The sequence below is a fragment of the Hesperophylax consimilis genome, chromosome 23 (assembly GCF_061612785.1).
Source record: "Hesperophylax consimilis isolate HC1 chromosome 23, BYU_Hcon_1.0, whole genome shotgun sequence".
NCBI classification, from domain to species: domain Eukaryota; kingdom Metazoa; phylum Arthropoda; class Insecta; order Trichoptera; family Limnephilidae; genus Hesperophylax; species Hesperophylax consimilis.
Window position 1 is genome coordinate 4,566,835 of NC_142858.1, and position 23,419 is coordinate 4,590,253.

The 23,419-nt window shown below is 34.2% G+C and overlaps 1 protein-coding gene across 2 annotated transcripts in view; it reads right to left on the reverse strand.

Moving 5' to 3' along the window:
* Positions 1-448: 448 nt before the first annotated feature.
* Positions 449-23,419, reverse strand: part of LOC149412245 (proton-coupled amino acid transporter-like protein acs) — an 80,258-nt gene continuing 57,287 nt past the window's right edge. The window contains exons 2-9 of one of the 2 annotated variants that reach the window (XR_016304563.1): positions 14,363-14,442; positions 12,694-12,825; positions 11,652-11,924; positions 10,205-10,565; positions 8,654-8,835; positions 7,992-8,173; positions 4,217-4,524; positions 449-3,634 (exon numbers count right to left, since the gene is read on the reverse strand). Coding sequence is in view for 1 of the 2 variants with exons in the window: in XM_089645759.1 (XP_089501885.1) it covers positions 4,277-4,524; positions 7,992-8,173; positions 8,654-8,835; positions 10,205-10,565; positions 11,652-11,924; positions 12,694-12,825; positions 14,363-14,442 (1,458 nt within the window). In the remaining variant the exon portion in view is untranslated. Of the gene's footprint in view, positions 4,525-7,991; positions 8,174-8,653; positions 8,836-10,204; positions 10,566-11,651; positions 11,925-12,693; positions 12,826-14,362; positions 14,443-23,419 lie in introns of both variants that reach the window. The other variant, XM_089645759.1, reaches the window with a different exon arrangement.

Genomic DNA, 23,419 nt, shown 5'->3' on the forward strand with positions numbered 1-23,419 from the left:
AGGAGCAGATGACTAAAAGTACCATTCCGAGGTCAGTAGCAGACTTCAAGCCGTATCGGCAGACCGCAGATATAATATATATGATAATAATGAAATCAATGATTTTTTTTACAAGTTATTATTAAAAAAAAATTATGTAAAACCGCACAAGAGTCCCAACTGCTTCCAACCATAATTTGGTATTTGAAATAGGAAAACCACGATCTTATTCCTATTGTAACACAAACTCCAAATGTTTACTCTTCCTTTTTTGTTGTCATGGAGAATATTTACATATTAGCACACAACTTTTGTAATTTCAAGTTTACACTATGGCAGAAATCAAACTGCCAAACCTTTGTTTCAAGTCAAATACTGACTGTATCTATTTTCTTTGTATTCTTTCATTTATAATTTGGTTCAGCATATTGGGTACATAAAATGGATGAAAAATTAAACACAATCACAATTGATACATTTATTAAAAGAAGCAATGCATACAAACAGATGTAAGTATGTATTCCTAAATTCTCAGAAAGATTTCATTTGAATTTGTCTCGTGGAATTGAAACGTACATGTCATATCACTCAAAAAGAGTTAAACATTGTTGTATTAACTTTAAAGGATTTTTCATATTACACATTTGATATACCTTAATACTAGGAACAAAACTGAACTTCGTTTGAATTCCAGAACTATTATCTAATTCTAATCCAAAGAATACTACATATATTTACTTACAGCTAACAAAGATTAAATAAAATAAATTGTTAATGGTATAAAATTGTGTGCTGCAAAATAACGTTAATATGACAAATAACGGATGGATTGAAAAATACTTAAATACTTAATAAATAAATTTGGTGTTAACCGAATACTGCCGGAATGCTTCTATGTTGTTAAAAAAATTATTTAGGTTTTTCAAATATTGCTCAGAAAAAAAAAAAAAAAACAGTTATACAATCTTTTTTAGAGTTGGCGAACAACTTTATCAAACAGCCAAATTTATTTGAGGATAAAATTTACATATTTCTTTGTTAGTTACAAACTGGCAAGTTATCGACTTAATTTCACCTACTTTCAGCTGCTTATAAATAATAATATTATCACAACGATTGGCTTGCTACGTACAATGAGCATCATAGAAACGATCTATTCTGCTCCCATTGATGTAAAGTTATAACAGCCGATACCGAAAAAAAAAACTAATCGATAGGAAGAACATATATTATTCCACACAATATTGAGGAAAAATAATAACGATCTAATTTCACTACTGTCATTTTACATTAGTATGAACCTGTTCTGATTTGGGATTGTAAATGTTTACTAGGAGAGAAAAAAATAAATGCGAAAGCTTTTTAAAACATTTAAGCAGTTGGTAAAAAAAAGTATTTTTTTATAGACTTTGAACAGAAACTCATTAAACCAGATACTAAAATTATACATGTTCTTTATTTCGTATAACTTATTCATACCCCCAGAAAGCCTTGAATGTAATATATAATATAGTTTATTGAAATAGTAATGCTCTTTGTTGTTGATGACTAGCACTGGATACTAACTGGACACTGTGTTTGAGCAATGATTTTATGTTCCAAATTTTTGCAAGGATGTTTCACGATTTCTATAGTCATTAGGTTCTAGTTTGGTTTCAATATCCTCGATCTGAGAATTATGGATTCTTTTTTGATGGTGTAATTTTTAACCTAAGTATTTTTCGCCGCAATAACAACAAAAAAAAGCAAGCTCTTAACTAACACATATAATTTGAAGCGCACATATAATAAGCAACTAATCTTATCTATAAATATAAACAGCAACTCACTCATAAAAAAAAACTGGATAAAAAATCTTTTCTTGAACAACTCATTATAATCATCCACATATTTCAATACAATGACTAGAGAAATCCTGAAACAAACCTTGCCCGTTTTTTGTCTGAACATTATTCAGTGCAAATAATAAATTGCATTCCCCTCATTCACAGCGATTTTACAACAATAAAGATACGACACTTACTAAAAATAATCTCTACATAATCTAAGAAAATTATGCTAGAAAGATTTTTCTTTGGAATTAGTGATTAATTCTCAAAGCCAAAATAAAAATAACAGAAAACAAACCAATTAATGACACATTCAAAAGAAACAAAATATTTAATTAATTTGATTATTTTGGAAATCAATACTCTCCAGATTTGAGAGATATTTTGAATATTGTTTAGCTTGAGTTTGTAGTTACAGCGCCCTTGATGTGATTTTTAACATAAATGGCGCTTCAGTAATTATCCAATAATTCACGAAACTTGTTTGCGACTATTGAATTATTATAATTTTTGTTGTTTGTATTTCCTGAACATCAAAAGTCAGACTTTTGTTATATGCTTTAATTTCATGGATTTTTGACGATAATTTCAGTAAAAAAATATTAATTTGCCATTTCTGGAAGACTTTGCCCATGAAAACATTTGCCTTTCTACCATCTATCTTATCAAAATTGTTCCCACTCGTAAATTTATCCTTCATATTTCGTTCCTCTCACAAATTTGTTTGACAAGAATTATAATCTATTGACAAACTTGTTCCATCACAAATCCTCCTCTTATAATATCACATGGCCTAGCCAAAGTAGTCTTTTATAGAGTCACTTTTACCCAACAAAATATTTACTATTATATAATTGTCAACATTCTAGAATATGATCCACCGTTGATTCGAGTTTCCATTTCATAAATCCTTTATTATTTAAACTAGTAGACTTGTAATTGATCGTGTAGCAATTTAATTAGAAATGGGGAGGAAAAATTATATGCTGATGTAAACACAAATAAAAGTTTGGTACAATCCAACTAATTGGAAAATGCTATAATTGCGCTAAACGCAGTACTTAATACAAATTATCATTATCGTTTTTATCTGGTAAAAGGGTTTTATGAACTTATGTATAATAATTGATTACTCGAGGGATGAAATTTAATCGGTAACTTTAAACTATGGCACAAAATATAACAAAGTATAATACTTTTATATATCTGGTGACAATTGTACTAATAATTTTTCTTTTCATTATCAGTTTTAACAGAAAAACCATTCATACAAATTTTCGAAAGATTTTAGGTTCTACAAACAAAAATTTATTCGAAACAGTAAAGAATGCCTAAATCAATTGAGGTATTTTATTATGATTTTGAACAACACCATTAAAAAAATAATCATCTGGAAGGTTAAACAAGTATGAAATATAAAAAATTTTGAATGTATTTTAATACTTCTGTAAATTTCTTTTAACGTCAAACATGACAGCACAACTCACTTTTATCAAAAATACACTAATCATACACAGCACCAATCACATTGGCACATAAATCAACGAATGTGTTATATTAATAATAGTTTTACCAAAAGATTTTAATTAATGGATATTTTAACGGAACATAAAATAAAACATAAATCTAGAAGCGACTAGAGGCTCTTTCCAGTTTCCACGACTAGCTGAACTAAAAATTGAAGTTTTCAGTTAATTACTGAATAAATCAACTTTGTACCTACCTAATTAAATAAATAATAGCTGGCGCAGCGCAGAATATACTAATAATAAAATAGAAATGTAACATTCGTAAACAACTGAAGACGATTTACTTCTGATACAGGTCTGTAAAAGAAAGCAAAAAGCAAACATGAAGGTAGATTTATAAATATTAATATATGGCAATGTAAGTTTATCAGTTTCCCTTATTACTTTGCTTGGGTCAATAGTTGTGTGAAAGAGGAATTCCATCAAAAAATGTATTACATACAGAGTGTCCAAGTGTGCTAACTTCGGGGATGATTCTACGTGATTTTAGAAGTAAAAAATTGAGTAACTTTTTTCTAAATTCCAACGTTTTAAGGTAGTTTTTAAGGTTGAAAAGTTGAATTTTATGAAATCGGAAAATAAATATTCTTCTATGGAAAAATATTTGTAAAATAAAACATTGGAATTTCGAAAAATATTTTTTATATTTATTACTTCTACCAAACTTAGAATCACTTCTCCTAAGTTAGCGCACTTTACCCCGGGACGCCTTATAACAGATATTGATTAAGAATAATTATGCAAGTTCAGAAGGCAAATCAGCTGTAACGCATAGTAATGATTACACAGCAGAACCGACCACGGAGGCTGTTGAGAGGTAAGGCTCTACATAATATGGTTATTTGTTCAATTAGTAAACATGTTGAAAAGAAAGAATACCTTAACTTTGAATGGAATTCCTCATTTAACGATTGGATGTCCACAGGGAGTAGATTCAGCTTAGCGTGAGAATTCTTCAATTATGGCCGCCATGGCGCTGTAGGTGCCGACCACCAGGCCGAACAACCCGATGATGACGAGGATCGTGTTTTTGGTGGACATGATGATGCGATGCTGGCGGGTGATGTGGTTCCACCAGACGCAGGACTCGATGATGGCAGGGAAGGCAAGGCCCAGGGCGGACAGGCAGAGGGCGCCGAACAGAGAGATGAACAGATCCAGAGCTGGTACCGCCACGGCAAGCAAGACTGGGAAAGAGAGAAGATTTATTTAAATAATGCTTCGTTCATCCTTCCATTGTTGTGTAATGAGTGCAAAACAATTTACTCACCACGCCATAACTAAATACCTAGTAGTTCTGTGAATAGTAGATCTTGTGTCCAAAATAGAATTTTCAAACTATATCAGGCAGGTAGTTACCGTAATATTAATAACCGTTGCTTGAATAAAAGAGTGGATGAAATGCAGATAAAAAAATACATTGCTATACCTCAGTCAACAAAATCAATACTGTTGTATTTATACATAAATGAAAAAAGATAGTACTGCCTGGTGGGACTATGGAATTCTCAAGTAGGAGAATATTATGATACTGAAGGAGGGGAGGGGGGGGGGGAGAGGAGTTGGGAAGTGGAAGAGGAAGGGCGATAATCAGTGTCAATCTTCCTATCAGAAAATTAATTTATTTTATGTTAACTACCTACCTACATTCCCGTTATGACCTCTATTTTGGTTTGTACCTTCTTCTGAGTGGAAGAGACCATCACTCAGACTGTATTAGATTATGTACATCCCAACTTTCTTCTTTCCTTTCTTCTGCTCAATCACCTTTTACACTTTCCCCAGCCTCGAGACATTCCGCAAAGGAGGATGCCATAATTCCACTAGCTCCAGGCACGCGGAATTCTGTACGTTAGTGTAATATTATATTTTTCTCTACCATTCATAATCGTTTCTACGCACACGTTTCGCACATGTTGCGCACACGTTGCGTCATCAAAATTACGGAAATGTCAGAAAACAAAGACAATAAAGATCGATGACAGGGTAAGACAGAAACCGAAAGTCCTCGGGACGCGGCTTTTACCAAAAGGTAACATTGTTTATCTGCTTATTTTAGAACACCGTATTTTAATTCATATTTCGTAATTAAATAAGAAAACTGAAAAATTGATGCCTACGTAAGGTGTTTTATATTAAAACTAGCGCAGACCCGTGAAATACAACGGGATATAATTATAATTTAGAAAAAAACTTTACTAACTAACCATCACGCCGTTTCCCCGCAGGGGTAGGCAGAGAGGAAGGAGCGTTAAACAACTCGGTCTTGGCACACACTCCTAGCCTCATTCACATTCATACATCGTCTCATACATACTCTTCTATTATTCTGACTCTTGACATGGCCCGACTCAAGTATCTGATTCACCTGGTCGTGCCATGTCTTCCTCAGGCGTTGAAAAAGACAATTGAAATAATATTCTGTTATATTGCAAGTAGGTATCTACTCTATCGCTTGTCAGTTATTTTGAAAATGGCACTTAAATTAAAATAAAATTTGAGTTTATTGATCTCACAGATTTCACGGGGATACACAATCACCCACAGACAATCGACATTAGTATGTTTGATGATCATAATGTAATCACAAATATTAACATTGCGATTGCTTGATAGTTATCTTATTGGTTTTTCAGAAGCATGATAGACTATACTTTGTGCGGCCGGTTTTTTAAATGCTAAGTGAGTTTATCATACCATCCGTACGCGCGCATTCTTTGCACCACCCAGAAATAATTTAGATGATAATGTGAGAAACTTAAAGAAATAATAGACAATGAAAAAAAATACACAATGCGCTTTATAGGTAATAACGATGTTCCGTAATGTTCGAATGTAAAAACAAACAAGACTTGAAAATAGTGTGGAAAGTCGGATAGTTAGGTACTATTTCAATTTCAATTCAATTTGTTTATTCCTTTAAAAACATTACAAAATTACATTTTATTTCGTTTTTAAGTATATTTGTAAAATGGTATTACATAATAGTTAGCGGTGTATAAACTATACCAGCATCAATAGAGCTTGCCTTTTAAAGGCAGCTTCACCGATGCTAAATATGTCGATATCCGAATTAATTCTGTTCAACAGCAAGACTGCTCTCCCCACCGGCATGACCATTGGCAAGTTAGTCCTGCAGGCCGGGAGATAAAACAGTCTATGCTGTCGGTGACGGAGATAACCATCAGGAACATAGAGACTAATACTCTCCATGATAGTCGGATTTACTAACCATCCACGAATCAGTTTGAAGAAGTGTGATACAATATGCACATCTCTTCTGACCCGTAGATGGTTCATACCGAGCATGCCCAAGAGAAAGTCAGTAGGATAGAGCCACGGGTAGTAGCCATACTCCCTCAGGTAGAGGAATCTCAGAAATTTCTTCTGCACTCTCTCCAACATGAGGGAATACTTCACCTGATGTGGGCTCCAAACCACCGACCCACTCTCAAGCCTACTCCTAACCAACGCAATGTATAGCACTTGGAGAACCCGGGTGTCTCTAAAATTCATCGCAGTGCGTAGGACGAAGCCCAGCATTTTCAGTGAAGCACTACACGTCATTTCGATATGAGCATGAAATGTCAGCCTACTATCAAACATGATGCCAAGATCTTTCATAGTGGAGACACGTTTTAAACTTCGGGCATTCATGGTATACCGGTAAAACCAAGTATGACGTGCCCTTGTGAAAGAAAGAATGAAACATTTAGAAATATTGAATTCGATCCGATTCCGTTTACTCCAGTCAACAATTCTATTAATGTCCGATTGGAGTCGAATGCAGTCTTCTAAAGTTTTAATTTCCAAGAATAGTTTTAGGTCATCAGCAAAAAGAAGTGACCTGGAATGCAGAATATTTTCTGTGATATCGTTAATAAAAATTAGAAAGAGGAGCGGTCCTAAATTAGAGCCCTGTGGAACGCCTGAGAGTACAAGGAATAATTTTGACATGAATATTCCATGAGATACAAATTGCTTTCTTCCAGTAAAATAGCTTGCAAAGAATATGAGAAACCGTAAAGAAAAACCTATAGTTGACAATTTATTTAATAATATGTCATGGTTTACGGTATCAAATGCCTTCGAGAAATCATTATATGAGCAATCTACTTGGTAGCCCTTATCTAAAGATTTGGAAACATAATCTGTGAGTACCAGTAGGTTAGTATCTGTTGATCGACCTTTTCTAAACCCATGCTGTTCCGATATTAAGAAAGGCTCTACTTGAAACAGCACATGTTTATGAATTATCGATTCGAATAACTTAGCCGGGGCGGAAAGTATTGCCACTGGCCTGAAATTTTCGACAGATGTCTTTGATCCACTTTTGAAAATGGGACAAATTTTTGAGACTTTCCAGGAATCAGGAAATATACCAGTATCTAAAGATAGGTTGAATATAAAACTTAGTGGCATTTTTAAAAATTCAACACATCCTTTTAAAAAAAATACTGGAAGAAAGTCTGGCCCAAGTGAATGTGTATGTTTCATGTTATTAATTGAAGATTTAACATCTGATTCGTCTATATGACTTATATCAATGTTATACGGATAACATAATATTTATTATTTACGTATTACATAAAAAAAACACGAGTTAAAGTGTTGAGGTAGGTACACAAACATATTATATTTTATGTTCACTTACATGTGACGAGAACGATGCAGGTCCTGCAAAGGTACTCCCAGTAGATGACTCCTGGACGGTCGGCTCCTCCAATACTGACGAAGATGTACTCGTTCCAGACGATCGTGATGGCCACGTAGCAAGCCAGGGCGTGGGTTATAAATATGGCTGCGGCCAGGGTCAGCTGGACTACTTGTGCCAACCTGAAAGGCGAAAGAATTCAATGATTAATGGTTAATCCACTTTTGTATTAATGTTGAAATTCCCATTCTGTGTTACAAGCCTGAATTTAAAAATAAATTCGCCGAGAAAGTCTAATCAAAATTCATAGTTAAGGAAGCACTGGATCGCCAAGTATGTTCTAAAGTTTTGTTAACATATTAGCAGGGCCCGATTAAGGGTTTCAGCCGCCCTATCACGCCCCCCCCCCCCCATCCGACATATCATATAATTTAAAAAAATCCCCCCCAATAAGGGGGTACCTGTGTTCTGGGTGAAAATATTGCTAACTGCATGCAATCTATATACAAGCGAGTTTCTAAATGACTCAGTATTAATACTTTTGTCGCAATTAATTAATTAATATGTTGGTTATATTTGATCACTGCACGCATGAGTTCTCAGTCTGTGGCAGACATATGACTATCTGTAGCGCTAATACATAAAACATATTGTACACTCACACTTCAAAGTCACTGGGTAGGTTGAGCGTGATGCTTCCCGCGGCTTCCTCTCCATAGCGCAGGTAGCCGAAGAGGCCCATGCCGACATACAAGAACACGATGATGGACATGGCGCGATTCAAGACGCCCGTGTTGCCTCCGAATGACTTGGGGTCCTTCATCTCGTTCTCCAGGGGGAGAATCTAAACGTGAGGAAAACATTCGTTGTTATTTAAGTACATATTATTAGACCCCCCCTATAGTATCCCAAAAGAAGACACGGTGAAATCTTTTCAAATTTATTCAAGTGTTTTTTTCTTTTCCCTTTTCGGTGTTTAGCTTTCAGTTTCTTTCATTCTAAAGTTGTGATAGTAAATGTCCCAGAGCTTGATGTTAACCTATGACCACCCACCATAAATTTCAAATAAGAAGATCATCAAATTATAAGAGAATAAAAAAATTCCGCAGCTGAGATTTGAATTCGAACCTTCTGCACTTCGGGTGTCTGCTCTTTGCTTATAGCGTCAACATTCATAAACACGGTATTTCTCCAACACAGAGGTTCCCAACATTTGTCAGCCCATTGCCCACTTAACCAATACATTTTTATTCTCCCACTCCCCTTTAAATTTGACTCTGCCCAAGGACTAGGCCTAAGCCTAATAAATGCTGTTGCTTCTTATCGTTGGGAAAATCGCATAGAAATTAAAAAATTTCAACAAGGTTTTAAGATATATTAGATATTTATAGATATTTTTTTAAGATATGTAAATTTCAAAATGGGCATTCCTAGAGAAAGCCTAAATTACGATAACTTACTTTGTTCATTAAATTTAATAAAATTATCTGATCGCAGAATTATTTCCGATTTAACCTGTTTGTATAAAATCATTAATTCAATGTTTGATACCCCTGATTTATTACATGTAATCTCTTTTCATACTCCAAGCAGGTCGGTTTCAAGACAGTACCTACCATATTATTGTAGCAATTCTATGTCAACGTCCCAATATCATACTCCTATGCGACGGATTCAACAGCTAGGAAACAAATACTCAGATGTTGTTGATATATTTAGTACATCAATTTCAATATATAAGCACACCCTATTGAAGTTTTTTTTTCATCGAGTAGTGGAATATTTTAATAAAGGTATTTAATTTGATTTGACTAACATATAATAATTTTGTCAACTGAAATAGAAAAAAATATTTTGGATTTTTTATAATGTGCCTGCATTCTGTGTAGATCAAGTTGAGTGATATTTTGACTTTATATTTATTTTTCTGCAATTGTTTTAATAGTCGTTTCCTGCACTATTTTCATGTATAATTTCGTAAATATTTTTTATATATATGTATGTAAAAGCCTTAATAGGCGTGAAATAAATAAATAAATATCAAAAAAGATGAAGTATTCAACACATTCAGAATTTTATTAAAACCAAGTCCGCCTCGGCACATGAACCCTTAGTGAGGAGGACCAAGAAAAAAAGTGAATTATCTTTTTAACCTTAAAATTTATAAATAAAAATCTGCAAATAAAAAATAAAATGAAAATAATCATACTTACAACGCCAATGGCTTCAAGCGCAAACAGCACAGTTCCGAAGAACAGAGGGAAGTTCACAAGTTTTCCCACTGGCTCCTTCCCGGCCAGGGTGATTGGCTCCCTGAAGATGTAGTAGGTGATGATGGCGAAGGACACGACGGTGATCAGGTTGGCGGCTGTCGAGAACGGCGCCAGGTACTTGAGGTTGCGTACCCAGTTGATCAGGATCAGAGGCAGTACTATGATACACATGTAAATCTTCACATCAGTATCCGCGCCGGTGTAGTGGTTGATCACGGATTTGAGATTTTCAGACACAAACACCACGTAGACGCAACAGGTTCCGATCTGATAGGTGAGGAGGAACGCGTTCACGATGATGCTAAAATAAAATATTATATTAATTTAATGGAACTGCGCCTACTGAAAAGTGGGTCACATACCAGCATTAATGGGATTGAGAGAAAACTGTCGAAATGTGACAGACAATGAGGCTAACACTCAATTTGGACAGAATTGACTGAGGTATCCTTTAGGACTATTGTTGTTACTGCCACCTCAGGCGACACATTCAACATTTGGGAGCGGAAATCACACACTATTCTGGATGTGAGGACGATGAAGTCACATAGACACTATTATGTCAATATTCAGCCAAATGAGAAGAGTGCTCGGATATATAGGAAATTGAACACCGCTATGTGGAAATGGTTCCTGGCGCTAGTGAAAACCTCAAGAGAACTGTGCTTAATGCAAAGCGGACTTCTCCAAATGCGCCAGCACAAGACCGGCCCTGGTCAGCAAGCAAACATTGCTAAAAACAACGACAACCCTTGTAAAAAATCATTGGAGGAACTGAGCTACTCTCAAAAGAATTATGTAAAACAATGAAGGTGTTTAATTTCAGTTTTTTTAACAGTCTTATGGATTTTATAAAGCTCGAGAAAGAGTTCTTAGGCATCAGAATTTCATTCTCATATTACGTATTGGTTTGGTGTTCGTGTTGTTATGAAATGTCAAATACGTATATTTTTTATGTGAAACATCTTTTGGGGCGCTTAGGGGGTAAATACCTAGTCTTGCGTAGCAAACGTGACGACCGAACTACGCTTCATTCGGCCAGCCTCGTGACTCGTCGGCTTCTTCCGCCCTGCCGCCTAAACTCATCGCTCTCCTCTCTCCGCCTATTTTGTCGTTTCTTCTAACAATTGGGTATATCGGAGTGAATTCGAAGACAAGAGCGCCATTAATAATGTCAGTGAAGTGAAAATTAAAAACCATCACAAGTAAGTGTAATGCCCCCTGTTAAAAATATACATCAATATCGATGTTTCTCATCTGCAAGTCTTTCCGTGACTGTTATTTTATTGAAATGTAAATTAAAATATTAAGTTTACTCATAAAACTGCAAGACCCTGACTAATAAAAATGGTGGAAAAAGTTGGATCAAAATCATTATTATACTTACGCTGCATAGTGGGACACCGGCCTGAGGAAACTGGGTCCTTCTTTTAAAGCCTCTTCAGCCACCTGCGTGTAGGTCATCGAGGGTATGCGTCGCCGCTTGCACAGCTCGTAGTTGCACTTGATCAACATGTGTATGCAGTAGGTGCAGAGAAGGCCGATGACGATGGTGCCGATGGAGCCCACGATATAGCCGGCTTGCGAGAAGGCGTTGGGCATGGCCAGGATACCGGTGCCCAGACTGCCTTTCAGCAGATGGAGCAGTGTCTCTGAGTTGCTGAAAAAATATACGAAAAAGATTGCATTTCTCAAAAAAAAGGACATTTATTGAATGTGTCGTATTTTGACTATAAAAAGTGATGTTTTTGAAATATTCTTGCCACTTTGATAACTTACAATGGTTTCTTACACAAAATTACTGATCTCTAATTATAGGGTGTGTATAAATAAATCAGTCTAATTCATTGTCAGGTCACCATGAAAAAAAGCTAGATTTTGGTGTTGAACACTGAATTCTTCGACAATATCGCTCATGTAATTCAATAAAACCACAAGTGCGAAAATCGTGATATTAATTAAAAAAGTTAATTCAAATACTTTATTGTATTAAAAAACAACATGTTGCAATTATCAATTATTACGAGCTTAATATATTTGTAATGTAAAAATTATTAAAAAACACTTTTATTCTGATTAAAGAAAAAAAAACGTCAAATAATCTTCAGACCCGGTTTTTTCAAAACGTGACAAATGATGATAAGTTTTTTTCAATTGCATTAGCGATATGTGATATATTATTTATCCTGTGGCATCTTACAATAGGGGTATACACAAATAAATAAGTGTAATAAATTTTTAAGTTGGCGAAAATTTGTTAAGCTCTTGGAACTGAAGTGGAGACATCCAAAAAAGTGTTGCATAAAAGAAACAGTGTAGGTACCAATAAGAAATTCAAAGGAAATAAGTTAGGCAGTCTTTTGGAGGAATCCCATAAATCAAAGAATAAATCCTACTCTACTGTAATATGTTAATAGTTAAGTACTCACGTTGTCGGATGCTCGACTACCCGGTTGGCGTAGGGATCGTAGTCAATTGACCTGATGGACCCCGCCTCCTGCATCTCTACGGTGAAGGCTGGGTTGTCCAGACCCGCCTTGCCCCCATCCATCGGGGAAAAACTGAATACAATACAATATAAAACAATGTAGTTCATATTCACACTTCACAAAAGTTACAATTTTATCAATATATAAAAGATATAGAGGGAGAAATGGTCCATGACTGTCTCTGACCTGCGATAGAGCTGCAGGGACTATCGAAGAGACGGAACCAAAGAAAGTTATGCGTTTGTGTTGGTAGAAATAGAGGTGAAGTGCCGCTGTGCGTAAATGCGATTTGCAGTATTATGAGTGAACAATGTTGTGAACACTTTTGTGCCCGCGGTTTTATACTAATAATGTTTTCCTTGTTTTTACTAACTATGATTTTATCAAAACAACAGTTTAATTTATTTATTTTTATTAGGTACAATATTTTTTACAATTTAAGTTTTCCAGTAATGTAGGCCTCACTGGCTGGCTTGCCCGTGCTGAGGCCTTCATTTTATAATATGAAAATATAAACTAAATAATACATTTAAAGAGAAAAATTATACATTTAAAATTAAAAATACATAAAACATAATAATATATTTAAAATTAAAAAATAGTACATTGAAAATAATCTTGTGTGTGATGTGTGTTTATATTGATTTTGTGTGTTACGTGTAGGTTTTATTTTATGCTATGAAATTTTGGTAATATTGTCTTTTTTTTTTTAATCCATTTTGTAATTTTGTGTGTGAATTTATTTTTATTTTTCTCAATTTTAATTTCAAGTTTTAAACTGTTGAAAGCTTTTATTGCATGGTATTGGTAGTGTCTTTGTCCAAAGCTTGAATTTACTGTCGGAGTTTTTATGTTTTCTTTGTACGCTTGTCTAACTGGTCTGTTAGTGTTATTTTGTGTATGGTGAAAATTATTTTTTTTGTCAAAAATGTAGTTTAGTAGTGTTTTAAGGTATAATTGGCGTATATCTAGTACGTCACAGTTGTTGAATATTTGGTCTGTATCAGTCAGTCTATGTTTTAATTAGATCCATTATTTTCCCACACCTTACATTATCCATTATATCCCTTATATAATTTTAAATCCAAAATATGTAAAGGCACTTTGCCGATAGCCACGTTAAAACTCTTATTTTTCTGACAAATTATTATAAGCATTAATTACTCGACTGAAATCCATACAAATGGAAAATATCTCCCGAGTAAAAATAAATGCCGTCGAAGGGAATTGAACTCGCACCTTCTGATGTCCGAGCAGGTGCTCTAGATTACTGAGCTAAATAATTCAATGTACAAGTACTTAAATCGACAATTACTGCTTATTATATATTTTTTCACCTGTAAACAACCAAATTTATTTTTATAGGAAATACTTTGTTAGTGCTAAATTTTTCACTAGATGGCGTCGAAACATATTATATCTACATTTGTTGGTGAAATATTTTGACATATTATATAATTTTTCTCTTAAAATGCGCACGCACCGGTATGGGCATGACAATTATTTTTCGTTAATTTTCGCCATAGAATCACCAGTCAACATATTTTTAATTGTTTTCGCAATCATATATAATTCAAAATAAGTAGGTACAACGAAAAAAAAGCCTTACTGTATGTCCGTTGTAGCCTCATCTCGGTCAAAAGCCGGATTGACGTAAGGGCCCCTGCGCACGGGGGCGTACTCCTCATCCTAAAACAAGTAAGAATTATATTACGATAAAATAATGGTAGCAAACCGGTTTGCAGATAAATAGAAATAGCATTGATGAAAAAAAGATAAAAGAAGATTTCACTAGCAGTATGTTTCCATTTGGCACCATTTTTATGTTTTATTTTATTTATGCATTTTAAGAATATAAACGTGAGTAAATTTAATGTTGATAATTTGAATACTTAATATATGTACGAGTATGGACGTGAGACGGTTTAAAAAATGATTATATTATTTACTAGTGGACTCCATAATACTTCGCTATTGCTAATGTATTTCTCGGGCGTCTCCGACATCTTCCATCATTCACTACTGTATACCACAATGATAGTGTTAAAAAACTGCAGTGCGGTCCCGCGACTTCTTTTGCCATTATTGGCACTAATAAGAACAAACATTTGTGAGCGCAAACAAACGCATATTATAATATATTAAGATTAAGATTGTTTAGTTGCTAAAAATTTCCCTACACAAAGAAAAAAAATGAAAATCCACACTAAGTGATGAACGTAAATAATAAAATAAGTATAAATTAGTACGAAAATCTACATAGGTGTCTTGTTTGGCATTGGGAGTATTTAACCATGTTTTGCTTCTTCTTCCTTCGTCTACCTATGTTTCATCCAGCCTTATAGTGTTCATCACCAGGGCAGATGTTGGAATTTTACAATGCTGTCCGAAAGGTTGGGTCAAGAAGAAGAAGGAACAGTAATTTGACCAAGCAACCCTAAAATTCAAAATCATGGGTGGCTAATACAATAATATTTGGTATAATAGCTAAAGCTATTTTGTGAAACCAATGGCGTAATTAATACAAAATATCTATTCAAGGACTGAAATATAATTCCATGAATCCTCAGAACCAAATAATAAACCTCAAAACGAATTTACCAAACTAGAAATTATTGATTCCAACACGTGTTTCATTTAATTCCTGTACACAATCATTCATGATTATAGTGAGATACGTGACAGGTGGGTACTGTTCCAATGAAAACTGAGTAATCTACCTTCTTTATATATATATATATATATATATTATTTGGAGAAATAGTTATTGTTTTTATCATCTTCGAATACGCGTAATTGAAAATATAATTATATTATCTTATAAGCAATAATTATTAGCCTGAAACACTCATCCACATTGAAAAATCTCCTGATAAAAGATACATGACGCCAACGGGACATGAACCCGTATCCTTTCGATTTCCGGTCGACAGCTCTGACCACTGAGCTATGGCGGCTTATCTCTTATCCGCGAAATAATTCAATATATACTAGTGTTTCATTCAACAATTACTGCTTGTTACATTTTTTCACCTGAAACAACCAACTTTATTTTATATGAGAAAGGCATTGTAAGTGCTAACTCTCTCACTAGATGGCGTCGAGACAAATTGTCTACATTTTTTGGTGAAAATACTAGAACTTGTGAAATATTAATTATTATTTTTTTGGTAAACTAATGTTTAAGACAAGATTTTTTATGCATAGCACAAAGGGTAACAATTATTTTATAAGCAATAATTATTAGCCTGAAACACTCATCCACATTGAAAATTACACATAATTCAATATATACTAGTGTTTCATTCAACAATTACTGCTTATTACATTTTTTCACCTGAAAACAACCAACTTTATTTTATATGAGAAAGGCATTGTAAGTGCTAACACTCTCACATAATTTCCTTGAATGAAACACTAGTATATATTGAATTATTTCGCGGATAAGAGATAAGCCGCCATAGCTCAGTGGTCAGAGCTGTCGACAGGAAATCGAAAGGACACGGATTCACGTCCCGTTGGCGTAATGTATCTTTTATCAGGAGATTTTTCAATGTGGATGAGTGTTTCAGGCTAATAATTATTGCTTATAAAATAATTGTTACCCTTTGTGCTATGCATAAAAAATCTTGTCTTAAACATTAGTTTACCAAAAAAATAATAATTATATTATCATTGAAAACCGATCATCACTTTTCAAACAAAATATTACCTCACCAAAAATTGAATTAAACAAAAATCAATTAATCGAATACACCGTAAGAAGATATCCAAATTTTTTGTCAATATTCCCTAGTTGTGGTGTGTATATTTGTACTATGTGCTAGCGTACATTTGAGTGATGTTGCATAAACAAAAGGTCTTCAACGAGTATGAATTCCGAGCTTATTTCCTAGTTTATTTTTATACAATTTGATATATTGCAGGTAGGTACATACTATACACTATTATATTCCTGACCATGATGCAGATTTGTATTTCGAGCCAGTTAAATTTGGGTGAATCGCTTCCCAATTGGTGAAATGCCACCAGTCTATGTGAAGTATTTGGCAATGCGAGACGTCTAAGGATACTGTTCGTTATCAATATCTGTCTGGATATATACAGGGCGACTGTACCGGGAAAATTGGTATTAAATCATCGTTAGTTACGCCTATCGATCTGATAGGCGTAGTCTCCATAATCGTTATCTCCCTGCTGGGACATATTTAATATAATTCATTACATTCCTACTGCAGGCCATGTTTTATAAAAACCTTTAAAAATGTGTGAAAAATTGTTTGAGTAGATGAAGGCCTATTGAATTGGAAACCATTATTGGGCCATAATTTACTTTATTACCTGGTCACATGTTATTCTGTCAAACTTTGCATCTCACCAAGTTTCATTGCATTTGGAATGATTGATTATTTAACGACATAAAATGGTACACATGAAACACTAATGATACTTAATACCCAACTGTGAATAGTGACAGAAAAGTTTTTGGAAAATGCCATTTTGAAATACATATTTTTTAACTTAATTTATGTATTTCTGCACTACCCAATATATAATTAAAATGAAAACGTACATTTGATTCAACTTAATGACAATAATACACGACTATTTGCATTTGCGATTATGGAAAACAATGTTATTTAATTTTTTTTTTGTAAATATGAACATACACGTAAATGATCATCATAGGATCAAAATGAGGTACGAAAATGTAAGTATACTTAAAATTATTGTATTGTAAAAATAAATAAAAAACAGAGAGTAACAGATCAACACACTATTGAAAAGTCATATAATGTCATGAAAAGTTTCAAAAATTATAAAAAAAATATTATTAGGAAAAGTTGGGTCAGATTAGTTTTTTTTTTCTTCAGTTTTAATGACTTTATATCACTCTTCAGTGTTGATTTATCACTGCCATGAGTTGTCACAGAATCGTAATTAAGGAATAAAAATAAGGTAGGTTTGTAATTTCGTCCTTGTGTAATTCCGTCCGTGTGTAATTCTGGCAGTCTACTTAATATTGGTACGTGAAATTCACGCCTGTGTAATTTTCGTCATCCAAGCGTAAATAGGGTATAATACGAGCGACTTCAGTGCATGATGCACGAATGCGCTACGTAGAGAGTCGTAGGGCGGGCTATTGGCAGTAGTTGGCACGCACTCAACGCCAGCCATGGCCACTCGGCTGATCATGAAAGCAGAGGGTCACTGTCGATGATTCAAACCAAATCATGGCTCAGTATTATTAGAAGCCAATATCGATTTTATTTTTGAAGTGATTAACATTTATAACATTTGTTGTTGTGGTTACAGCAGATTATAATAATGTAATGTGTTATTAGTAATGTGGCCGCACACAATTAAAATGTGATAACATATTAAAAATATAAAGCGTTCGCAATTTTCTTCGATGTGTCGACCATATTATAATACATTTAAACGTGTTGATATTTATACATATTTCATCATTGAAGACAAGATTGAAATTGATCTCAGGACCTCTTCATTGCGGTAGAAGTGCTATGACCACTGAGCTAATTGAACCATATCAACTTATGTAATTTTGAACTGTATCATAAGTATATACAGAAAGGAAAATATCTGAATTATAATTAAATTATCGGAGAATCTTGCAACTATACACAAAGATAGCAGCCAAAAAAATAAACGGTAAGAAAAAAATGATAATGTTGGTAGCTCTTAATTCGAAGTATGAAACAGTTGAAAATGACGTAAGTAAGTTGATATATACAGGGTTTTCCAATTAAAGGTGTTATTTTGATATTCAATAGTTAAAGATCAATGGTTTCGTTGCTTGTGTGACACGTGGCGCCGTCTTGTTGAAAGTAAACGTTGTCCAAATCAATACCATCCAATTCTGTCCATAAAAAATCATTAATCATCTCTCGATAGCGCAATCCATTCACCGTAACTGTTGCTCCAGCCTCATTTTCGAAAAAGTAAGGTCCAATGACTCCGTCGGATCATAAACCGCACCAAACAGTCATACGTCGAGGATAGAGAAGCTTTTCAACAATAACTCTTGGGTTTTCCGAGCCCCAGATGCGACAATTTTCCTTGTTGACGAAGCCACCGAGGTGGAAATGGGCCTCATCACTCAAGATGATTTGCATTTGATTCACTCAAGTGAATTTTAATAATTTCAATGCGCTGTTGAAGCGCGTGTCGTTCCATTTATATTAATGGCGTAGTTTCTACTTGTCAAATGTCAAAAAATGACAGCTTCAAAAGTAACATCTACCGAAATAGCGGGCTATTCAAAATAACACCTCTTATTGGAAAACCCTGTATTTGTACAGCGCCCTTGAGGTGATTTTACACGATAACGGCGCTATATTAATTAACCAAATATTAATATTATTATTAAAGGAGTGAATGCTGTAGAAGTAAGATGTCTGAGGCGTATGTGTTTTAAAACTTTGCATGACCGTATCAATGTAAGCGCAATGATGAAGATTGAGAAAAAGACGCTCAGATGGTTTTTGAATTTTGAGCGGATGAACGAAGAAAATAGTTTAGGGAAAATATATGACGCTGAAGTTAATGGTAGAAGTAGTCGAGAACGCCGCGAGGAAGACACGGCGCAATCAATGAATCAAATGTTTGTGTGTCTTATCAATAGTGAGAATAACAGAAGAGTATGTACGAGATGATATGTGAATGTGAATGAAGCAAAGAGTGTCTGCCAATATAGAGTTATGTTGCGGTCTATCCGCTCTGACAGACAGCAACAGATCAACACACTTTTCAAAAGTCATGAAAAGTTAAAAAAATTATGAAAAAAATATTATTAGGAAAAGTTAGGTTAGGTTAGTTTTTTTGTTATCGAACGTAGAATATCGACAACCCACAACTAGGTGAAATGCGAATCAACGTAAAAAGGCTCATGTTTTTATCCTTTTGCGAAGGTTCTTGTTTTTCTGGCAGAATTAATTATTACCAATCCTGATGAATAATAAGCCTAACCCTGAGCTGGAACCAGCGGCGAGTCGTGACTTTTTTCCCAATTTTTTCAATTACACAATATTCCTGATCTTTTGTTCGGTAAGCTAAATCCAGGTCACTGAAGAGACACACCGATAGAAGTGTGGTGTGGGCGTGTCCGTGTGCCCAAAATTAAGTCAGTTTCACTTGATTCGTGAGAAAATGGATCTCAAAAGTTCTTTTTATATTTCGTAACAATTCATTGAATAGATAACTATTTTTATTGGCTATATGTGGAGCCGAAAAAGTTTGAGTTGAAATATCTAAGTGAATTAAAGACAAGAATTTTTTAAAGAAAAAATAATGTCGACCTTAACTATTCCGCATCCAACCGGGGGGTAGGTAGTACCCAAAATTACTAACCTCCTTATATAAGTTTAAATACTTTACATATCATTGTAGTTATTTACGTATTTTTGCGCAAAATACATAAATTACTATTAGGTAATAATTGACTGTCTAATTAGGATTTCTATAGTTTAAAAGCCAATAAGACAGGAAAATACATGGGGTCGTCGGAAGACCCACTTGGTTACAGACGTTCTATTTGGCATCTTGGCCTGTGAAAAATCAACCCCTAAAAAAAGTTTTTTTATCACAATACATGTATTTTTTTAATTTTATAAGTTTGACTGACGATTGAACCTTACTCCCCAGGGACTAGAGTCAAGAACGCTAACAACTTATCCAAATTCTAAAAGGATACTAATGACATTTATTTCATATGTAACCGCCGTAAATTTGTAATTATTAAATACAATGTAAAAATACGTTTGTGCGCGCTTTTGTGTGCATGAGTGCCACTAAAAATTGAAAGAATGCATTGTTGTCTACGGGAAATGGGTTAATTTACATTTAATTCAATAAATCAATAAAAAAAAGTTTCATTCAAATAGACATGTTTATCATTTTCTCCTTAATACACGATAGACGACTATACACAAATTACCTCGGTGTCTTAGTGGGTATAGAACACACTTCTAGCAATTTTCTTTTCAGTTTTTCTTTCTTAATTCTTAAACTGTAATTATTCCAACCTAATCTAACCCAAAACAAAAAAGTCATCCCCTAATCAAAAGTGTAGATATTATCTCTAAAACATTCTAATAGATACAAAAATCTTGGTCAACCATCGTTTTGTTTAATCTACATATTATTTACAAAAAAATACATTGCAGCGTGCTTGTTGTCGTTGTCGTTGGTACTCGACCTCGCCAGAGAAAGAACATCAATTTAATATTATTTATTATCACGATCAACTGATAATTCATTTCTTGACTCCAGCTTTCACTGAACCAGATTTTCTTTGCATTTTGTATCGTTGCTCAATTTAGTTCTCCGCTAGTCGACGTCATTGTAGGACCAGTGCCTAACTATCGCACGTAGGATGTCCTTTGTAATAAAATAAGGTCGGTAGGCACATTATATGATAAATAACAATAGTGTTTAATAATACATTTGAAAAATGATGTCATTGGTTTTAACTAAATCCTTTGTATGTACAAAATTTGCATGAAACGTGACCGTGAAAATTGTTGCGATGGTCAGTCATCTAATACATATAATGCCATGGTGTTTACTATTATTATTTGACTATTTTATTCGTGATAATTATATTTCTGACACTTTCATAGTTCTAGTTTAATTTCTAGTTTGCTAAATTAGTAATTTAGTATTTTTATGTTGCTACACTTACACCATTAAACAAATTCGTAAACACCATTTTAAGATTATTGATTTCATTGAATCAATAATCTTCAACAATGGTGACGCTTTGCCAAAAACGTACAATAAACCTAAAATTCTTTTTTCTATTTACGAAGTGTCCAAAAATATCTCTTGGGCCCTTCTTCCATGATACGCATATATTCGATAGTCGACGATTCAAGAATGTTGGCGACTACCGCCATACATCGTCATTCGTACGCAGACATATGTCGCCGACATTTAGTAAAGTCCCGCGCATCCAGTCGGAAGAAGTTGTTACCGCTCACATCGTCGAAGTTTTTTTTCGAGGCATCACTTGCATCAGACATTTTGTAACAATTCTTGTTAACAAAGAATGTCAGAATATAAAAATGACAGCTGTAGCAATTGTTTGGTTGTGAGTGAGGTTATAAAAATCATTCTAATTACGATATTGAACAACGATTTGTAGCGACTTGTTCAAATTGTCCGTGATATTTGAGTATCCGATATATACCAGTAGAAGAAGGACCTTAATGTGAGCATTTTATGAGATTGAAGGGAGTGGAGAAACGATGTGTGGGTTCAGGACGGTGGTCCTCGCATTCAGAGATCGGATCTGAATATCCAGATGCTTCTCAACCTTCATTAGAGCGGTATCAAAAAAACAAAATGACAACAATGTACGGAATTGAGTTATGCTATTATAGACAAGCACTTAACCTAGGTACACAGGTACAAACGATATACATTTAATATCATATTAATAGCATCTGTGATAATTATCCCATTTGCAACGACCATAAGTATGTAATAAAAAGCTTTTATAGTGAAACTACCTGCCATTATTTCATCTATTTATTTCAATTTAGTTGACAGTTTAATTAATACTATTTGTATAACATACTGTGTAAAGACCATAAAGTAAGAATGATGTGTACTGTAAATGATTTATTTAATCACTAGGATGACATGTGTTGAAGTTATTTACTTGTTTTTGATGTAATATTGTGAATTGATTATATTAAAGAATTATTATTAATACCTTCCTGGTAAGCATTATTTTTAACAGTTTTTTTTTCATTTATCATACACTCTGTAGTACCGCCTTGGTTAAAGAGCACTATTCAGATTTGAAAAGTTGTTTGAAATGGCTTCAGCCTTGTTAGGTGAGCAGATCTGATTGGCAAAGTTTTTCCGATCTTCTTCTTCCCTTTCCCGCTCTATTCACCCACAACATACCCCTAAATAAAAAGTTAACATGTTTTAAAATCCCGAACAAAAACACGTTTTTTTTTACTAAAATACATTTTATTTTTGGTTTCTTTGAGGAATGAACCTTCCTCCCCAGGTACTGGATAATTTCGAATGCGTGATTCCCTACTGAGTTTCATTTCAGTCGGATGTCGGGAAGAAAATTCAAATTCATTCATTTATTCAATCGAGAAGACATAATCGAAATTCAAAAGTCTTAAAAAAATATGTACAACGTACAAGCAATCCCAGATTATGATTAATATAATTTAACACACCAGGTGTCATAATTATTGACCGTCAAATATATATTAATATATTGACGACCTTCGTAGTCGAGGTGTAAGTCTCTCGACTAGCAAACCGAAGGTCGTAGGTTCAAAACCCGGCATGAGCAAGTAAATTTTATATAGTGTAATTGCGGCACGGCCCAGAGAGGAAGATACTCTCAGTGTCGTCCTGGTGCGAGGATATCATTCAGAATTAAAACGTTCCTTTAAATGTCTTTAGTCGTTTTCGGTGACCAGATCTGAAGAATAGCCAGGTACTCCTTCACATTCCAGTTCTAGATCTCCTTCCCATCCCCAATTATTTCAGCCTCCCAAAATACCCCAATTGAGAATGCCATAGTATCACTGCCTTCAGACGTCTGAGGACTCTTGTGCGACATTGAAAAGATTGTCAAAAAAAAAAATGTATATATACAGGGTGTATCGGC